At 42.2% G+C, this 7,887-nt stretch overlaps 1 protein-coding gene across 8 annotated transcripts in view; it reads right to left on the reverse strand.

Annotated features, from left to right (window-relative positions):
• The window catches only part of slmapa (sarcolemma associated protein a), a 55,876-nt gene extending 50,443 nt beyond the window's left edge, over nucleotides 1–5,433 (reverse strand). For 7 of the 8 annotated variants that reach the window (XM_070993018.1, XM_070993001.1, XM_070993010.1 and 4 more), the window contains exon 1: nucleotides 3,633–5,427. In XM_070993018.1, coding sequence (XP_070849119.1) covers nucleotides 3,633–3,830 — 198 coding nt within the window. In that variant the 5' untranslated portion in view covers nucleotides 3,831–5,427. Of the gene's footprint in view, nucleotides 1–3,632 lie in introns of all 8 variants that reach the window. The other variant, XM_070992992.1, reaches the window with a different exon arrangement.
• Nucleotides 5,434–7,887: the final 2,454 nt, after the last annotated feature.

The following is a 7,887-nucleotide window of genomic DNA, read 5'->3' on the forward strand; positions in this document are numbered from 1 at the left end:
TATTTCTTTGTGTTTTTGCTCATACATTAACCTGAGTAGGTTACATCAGTGAGACTACTTCAACATCAGCCCAGCACACTACAAACTATCCCAGCAACACTTGATGTTAGACAGCCATTCCCTGCTGCTTCATACAGGGCGAAAGAAATCAACGCAGCAAATGGTAAATTTACAGTCACAGATATAAGACCCTACTCTGTAGCTGAAAACAGAGGCTTTACTAACATGTTTAACGTCACTGAGCCCTGTTACACAATTCCTCCATGAGCCCATTTCAGCCACACTATGATTTCTGCTTTGTCCAAAAAAGTTCTTCCAAAAAAAAAAAAAAAAACAAGAGCCCAAATAGATAACCAATTGTTTGAAGCGCCTGCTGCTTCTCTGATGACCAGACTGTGATCTCCTTTCACAGAAGCACAACAGCAGCCCATGTGCTGAAGACAAAACAGGAGCTGCTGCAGCTTCCTGTTCACAAACTCATCCAAGATGCACCAACTAGATGGAATTCAAGCCATGTTACGATCAAAAGATATCTTGAGCAGCTGGCTGCAGTGTATTCTGCGATGACAGATAACACTGAAAAGAAAAATGTTAAAGGTATCGTGACTGTCTGAAAACAGCTTGAGACTGGCTGAAGATGTTGTCAGTTTTGAAATCACTGAAAACTGTGGCAAGTCTCATCTCCGCTGCACAGGCGTCACAGAGACAGCCACCTCCACAGAGACTCAGACAGTAGATTCAAAGCCCTAAACAGCACCTCCACATGAGAAGAACCCAGCCATGACTGAGCTGTTCTGAGACCTGTTCACAACCCAGGAGCCAAGCACTAATCTGTGGCCAAAACGGCAGGAAGAGGAGATGAACCATGAGCACTTACACCCTTATACTGCCATGCTAGCACATGCATCTTTTATAAAAGAGCTGTTTTTGGTTAATAGGCTGCAAAGACAATACCCTAAAAGACGGGTGAGGTACAGCTCCATCATTGTTCAAAGTCAAAAAATATCATTCTTAGTCTCATTACTTTGTTCCAACACATTAAATCAGGGAAATTTCTCTGCCATTTCGACTTTTTCACTGTACTGAAAAAGTACTAATTGTGGCACCACTGTGTGAGCCTTGTGGAGGTCCACAAACTCTGGTCTTGGCTGATTTCTTTTTCCCTTGAGGTCAAGCAAAGTGGCACAGAGTTTGAAGGTAGGCCTTAAATGTACATCCACAGGTACACTTCCAGTTGACACAAATGAAGTCAATTAGCCTATCACAAGCTCTAAAGCCATGACATAATTCTCTGGAGTTTTCCAAGCTGTTTAAAGGTGACGTTAAACTGTGTATGTAAACTTCTGACCCACTGGAATTGTGATGTGGCGAATTATAAGCGAAACGATGTGTCTGTAAATACTTGTCAGGCACAAAGTAGATGTCCTAGCTGACTTTCCAAAACTACAGTTTGTTGGTATGAAATCTGTGGAGTGTTTCAAAAAAGTTTAATGACTTCAACCAAGTGCATATAAACTTCCAACTTTAACTGTATATTCATCGAACACAGTGAACTCTTCCTTGCATGATTGGCCTACTGACAGGCAGCCAGTGACCCGGTTCATGATATTGAGTCGCCTAACTCTGTTTATCAGCTCAACAAAACACCAGCACAGCTCCAGAAGAGCTGGTGATGAAAGCAAAATGTCTGGTGATAAGTTGGTGAATCATAATTGCCCAAAAAACTGCATGTCAGTGTGTCTAGGCTGGTCAATCCAAGTGTGTGTCTGTGTGTGTGTGTTCTATCCCTGAAGAGAGGAAAGGATGACGCTACTGGTGTCTTTATAAATAGCTAATACTGTGCGTAGCGCACACACACACACACACACACACACACACACACACACACACACACACACACACACACACACACACACACACACACACACACACACACACACACACACACACACACACACACACACACACACACACACACAGGGTATTTCAAAGTCCCTGCATGCCACATAGTTGGGTAATCCCATGGCTGTCTCAGCCTGTTCAACCTGTTCTACGGAGAAACTACAGACACACTTGAACCGCACGGCAGATGCTACGACACAGAATTCATCCATCTGCTTCAGATCTCAGTCTTGTGGATTTTAAAGAAATTACAGGTTAGTTTCCCAGACAAGGATTAAACCTAGTCCTCGACTGGACTGAGGTCATCCCTCAATGGTTATCTGTACTGAATTTGTTTAGTCCAGGACTACATTTAACCCCTGTATGGAAAATGAGTCCAGTGTGCTGTTTTCTGTTCAAATGTTTACTGATGTATTGTTCAAATACCTTAAAAATATGAAGAAAATTCTGATTTTTCAACATCCACACTTTTCCTAATGATAGAAATGACTTTCCACAGAGATAAACTGTAGAAGACAATGGTGCTGATAAGATTAGGGGATTTACAGAAAAAATACAAATAACTATTTTCAGAATCAATGAATCATGTGAGTCATTTATTAATAAAAACTATTAAACATAAATTGGCTCCACATTCTAGACTGTGGTTTGCTGCTTTTTCTGTTTCATGTTTTGACTCTGCTGTTTCAGCTTCTTGATATAACACACAATATTGAGGATAACCACACTGACCTCAAGATTGTTTTTACCTGTCAAATGAAATGGTGCAAATAAAGAGGACATGCCCTATGATTTATGTCTTTGAAACAAATGTGAGCTAAATTTCCACCAACATCGTTTAAGATTCATTACATTTTTTTACTGGATCTTGGTGTTTAAAATCTGTCCCTAACAGACAACACTGGCTTTACGACAGCTCATATTTATTATGGCATACACCCAAACTTTCACAGTTGTTAGAGTGGAAACAGAAAACAATAACCAGGATGATAACCTAAAGTTTCTTCAAAAGGCTTTATGCAGGGAAAGTTCTAGTTTACCTTGGCATGGATAAAATGGACCAAATATTTGTTGTATTTTGTTCATTTGGGTTCACAGTGCACAATTACAGAGTCAACACAGAAGCCTCACTGGTATCTCATCAAATGGACAGCTTTTCAGCAGACGTCTTCAAGCAGGAAACATAATTCTACAGAGGGTTGAGTATAAATCCACGGTTGATCCAGACTTGACTTTATTCTGCTTTACTTCATCTTTGCTATCATGAGGAACAACATCTGTGTCTTTCGACACATAATCCCTTGAGTTTTGGGAACATTTCCTGTGCTCAATTGGGATTATGTATTACCCTCCAAGTACAGTGTAGGATATGTCTACAGGAGGCAACACTCCCGAGTCTGATGTTCCCATCCAAACATGCTTTATGTGAACACACCCTTAAACAAACTGAATCTGTTCAGGTCTGAGCAGAGTTCACACTCAGGAGAAAGTCTTGCTCCAGGGTGTAATCATGTGAAAGAGTAAACGTGTGTTTGGGGCAGCACTGCTGGCAATTTCAATAAGCCTGAGAATCATCTTGAAATGGCCATTTGCAAAGATATGGTCAGGCTGCAGGAGAATTATGGATACTACCTCTCAAATAATTCATCAAAAGACAAAATGTATTTGTACACCAAATCCACATCAATCCTGAGGAGAAAATACAGCTTGTTGTTATCATCTTCTCTTACCTTGCCGGTTTTGTGGTCAAACCAGACCAGGGCATGATTCCTGGAGAGCACCTTGCAGTCAAAGGTGGCATTGTTCTGGGCCGGGCGACACCGAGCCACCGACCTGCCGATCTTGACTGGCTCATCCAGGTATACATGCCGCTCCTGGAATGGGTGCGAGTTGGGTCGGCAGGCGAACACAGCCAGCGCTGAAGGCATTGATTTTGGCTTGAGAGTATTACTCCAACCAGACACGAGGGACAGGTTTTCTTGATCCAGAGTGGCAGACTTGTGTTGCAATCCCCAATGAATAATCTACAATATCTGTGGCCTATATGTAGGCAGAGCTGTTAGTCCTCTAAGCTTCTAGGCACTAACTAATAAACATTGTCCACTGTACACAGCCAAGGCTGCACCGCTTTCCCACCTCGATTCAACAAGAGTCCCTGTGTTTCGAAAAAATTAAAATAAAAAACAAACCAACAGGTATAAAAAAGACAAGACATTCCCTTCACTGACTGTCCACCAAAGCTACATAACGATACTTACATCTGACAGCAGGCACTATGTACAGACCAAGGTGCCATGTGTCAAGACATACATGACTGAGTATAGCTCTGACAGTTTGGCAAACAGCCTCCCACGTCCATCAAACTCTTCCAGCTCTGAAGCAGGCGAGGGAAGCCAGCCGGCCACCATAGACTTAATCTTTGGTCCCCCAAGATAGCAACAGCTCACGTCAATAATTGTGACAACTGATCGAATGAGTTACTCCAGGAAACTATCTAAAGTCTATCGGGAGATGTTAACACAACCAGAACGCGCGCAATCATTTGGTTAAGTCTTGTCCTGCAGAAAGCTAACGACGAGCACACACCCCAATGTGCAGCACGCCACTCGGTTTACACCAGTTTGGCGTTTACTAATGTGTCATCTGTAATTTATTTGTCATTTACAGCCTGTCATAATCTCGGTGACATTGTTGCCCTGATACAGGGAACCTTAGCTAACGTTAGCTACCTAACGTTACCACTCCCTCCAGAGAACACCTATAAAATGCGAACGACACCTAGCAAGACTGAACGCCAGGAACACCCTGAGTTATAGTCAATTAAGGTTCGCCAACTAATGCAGCTCAGCCCCCCTCTTCGTCTGAATTAGTTGGTGCAGAGGCTTCAAAACACTCAGCCGGGATGAACGGGGGATTAGCAGGTCTTCTTGTGCAACTAAAATGCTAATTGGCTAGCTCGCTAGTGAACAGGCAAAGCGCTAAACTCTTGGCCAACGTTTTCTGGCGTTGCACCAGCAAGCTAGGCTAGGCTAGGCTACTGAGTGCTGACAAACTTATCATCAAGATCCTCAAATGTTTTCTCCCCACCCTTCTCAACCAGTTCCCTTACCAAATGGAGACGAAATGCCATACCTGTCTTCTGGAGCGAAAAAAGCAACAAGCTAGCCCGTCTTTTGGCTACTACGGAGCCCTGCAAGCGAACGTTAGCATGAAGGTGGTGAGCTAGCGGTTAAGTGAGCTACCAAGCAGCTAGCCGGCTAACTGACAGTCAGGGCAGAAACAGACGCGGAAAAATCAGGGGAGTTTCTTGACTGCGGGTCCTCACGCATCACACCAGCCCGATTATCTTCCAGGAAAATCCTCGGTAAAAGCCACAAGTTGCGCTGCCGTCGTGTATCTCAGTTCAGGTCGTGTTTGCCGTGACGGTTATGAGTTATAACCGTCGCCTTCCTACAGTTTTCTGGAAGGAATCTAGAAGAAGTTGTCCTCCTCCGCAAGTCCCAGCCGCCATACTGTAACTAGAGAGCAGACAGGCGGGGTGCGTTCATGGCCCGAGTCATATCAACTCCACTCACCGCCGAGCTCATTAAATCAGTTCACTGAAAAAAACAAAAAAAACAAAAACGCAGTCTTCATTTTGGATTAAAATGTATGAAGTTAATTAAAGGTTTAACACGGAAACCTATTTCTGCTAGGAAAGGAAAAAGAAACAGGTGAAATGGTGGAAATGATTGAAACATGATGTCATAATTGTGATGTACTAAATCATAATTTCGAGCCAAAATTATGTCTTATTATAAGATATATATTCTTTTGTCGTTCATAACATCACATCTAGTTTGTCTTTTCCTCTGTAGGGCATTGTGTAGACTATTTGCAATACCACTACTCGAATATCCCTTACAGTATATTAAGAAGAACAACTAAGGACAGTATTTTACAGTTCCATTCTGATTTTATCCAGGTGACTTGATTTATGTACTGGGACAGCAGGGTGGACCGGGGTGACGTGGAGGGAGATCACATTCTGCTTATGGCTCCAGAAATGTCCCTGCTGTGTTCTGGTGAATCGACAACTGAGACCAAATCAATGCTGGATGAGACGGTATAGACGAGTCATGCAGGGGAGGATAAAACACCACAGTGCCGTTTTGTTCAGAATTCAGTAACTGATCGTTGCATTTGAAGCAATTCACCCTCACATCAAAGGTTTTTCTCAGAGTGGAGCTCTAAGATTTGAACCGTTGCTATAGCACCCCCATTGTGAAAACTGTTGTTTGCATTGTTGATTTGTTTGTCAAGAGAAATCCGTTGTCAAAGTCTTAAGAAGATATACAAACATTTTCGTCTTTGGACATTTTGACGTGATTTCAAAGAGAAGATTGCTATGACAATGCAGCAAATATGAAGCTACAGCCAACTGACAGTTAGCTTAGCATAGTACAAAGACTTGAGACAGGGGGAGCTGGCTGAGCTTTGCCAATGATCCTAAAATACACCTGACAAGACCTCTAAAGCTCACTAATTAACATGTTCTGGTTTGTTTAAGTCATGCAAAAATCAAAGGGTAAAAGCATTATGTTGTGGTTTTACAAAGGGTTGTGGTGAACTATTTCTTTGCTGGGAACAGTAACTTGGAGTCTCCACTGGTTTCCTGGTAACCTTACAGTGACGGCAAGACTTCAGGAAGTTACTGCTGTAGAGGTGCCGTTTGCACAGAGCCAGAGCAGCTGTTCCTCCTGTTTTAGTCTTTCTGGATGCTGTTTATAGCTTCTAATTTACCCTGCACACATTAGAGTGATATAATTGTTGGGAAAAAGAATAAGTTCATTTCCCAAAATGTTGAACTATTCCTTTAAACCCTCCTTCGCTCTTATATATTAATTTCTTTTCTGTATCCCTTCTGTTGTATGTTATTGAAGATTCTGTGTTGCTGATGTTAGAGTGATAGACTCAGCCCCTTTAATATAACATCTGAGGTAGCACACATGAGCATGCAGTCCTGCTGGAGGTCTTGAAAGGTCCGAAAGGGTTGAGGGTTGATGCAGGACCAGACGGATTATCAGTCCGTTTGAAATATACCAGCATGAAGGACAAGACAATCAGTGATCAACACAGACCGTCCAGATCTACCAGAAGTAAAGTTGAACTACATCAGATTTTCACAGCCTCAGAAAGTTGTTCTTTTTTCTCTCTGTGTCAAGATCACAAGTCTTGCACTTTTACTGTAACCTAGTCCTGGACTAGTCCAGGTCTTGGTCATGGTCAAGGTATAGATCCCGGTCCTTGTCCCTGCAGCCCTGTCCACCCCTCCTGCAGAGCGAGCAGGGGACCAGCTGTCACTGTGCTAACAGTCTGACTATTATTTGAGATTTAACAGCATCTTACTGTATTTAGCTTCTTAGCCCAGTTTGACATCACAGCGTTGGTCACACAGAGGCTGTGTGTCGGTAACAAGCAATGGAAGCGCCATTTAAGACTCGCTTTTATCAGGACACAGTTTTATCAATGCTGTGGTTTGTTGTTCTGTTTGTTCATCTCACTCTTTCTATTTCATTTTCTGCTTCAGCTTCATATGAAGCCACATTGTTTTAATTCAACATACTAATAAGTCCTGAAACTGCTTACAAAAAAGGGAAATTTGATCATTTACAATTCCATGACAGTTGGCAAACTCTAACTATTGAAGATCATGTCATATGATCTAAACATGATAAACACATTTATTTTTGAATTTTTCACACAAAACATATAGATATATACAGAATTACACAGTTGTATTTACTATCAGTTTACTGTAATAGTTATTCAGCAAATATTAGTTATATTTCTTTCAATAAATCTGACTAATTTGCATCCTCAGACAACAGAAGCAGTGTTTTTTCTTCTATCTACTTACCTATAATAAGGTGGATTTGTGCCACAACTTGGGTCAGCAGGGGGTGCGCCTCTTCCCTCTGTGTGCACCCCCGCTCTTTTTCATCC

Source organism: Chaetodon trifascialis, chromosome 3 (genome assembly GCF_039877785.1).
Source record: "Chaetodon trifascialis isolate fChaTrf1 chromosome 3, fChaTrf1.hap1, whole genome shotgun sequence".
In the NCBI taxonomy this organism is placed as follows: domain Eukaryota; kingdom Metazoa; phylum Chordata; class Actinopteri; order Chaetodontiformes; family Chaetodontidae; genus Chaetodon; species Chaetodon trifascialis.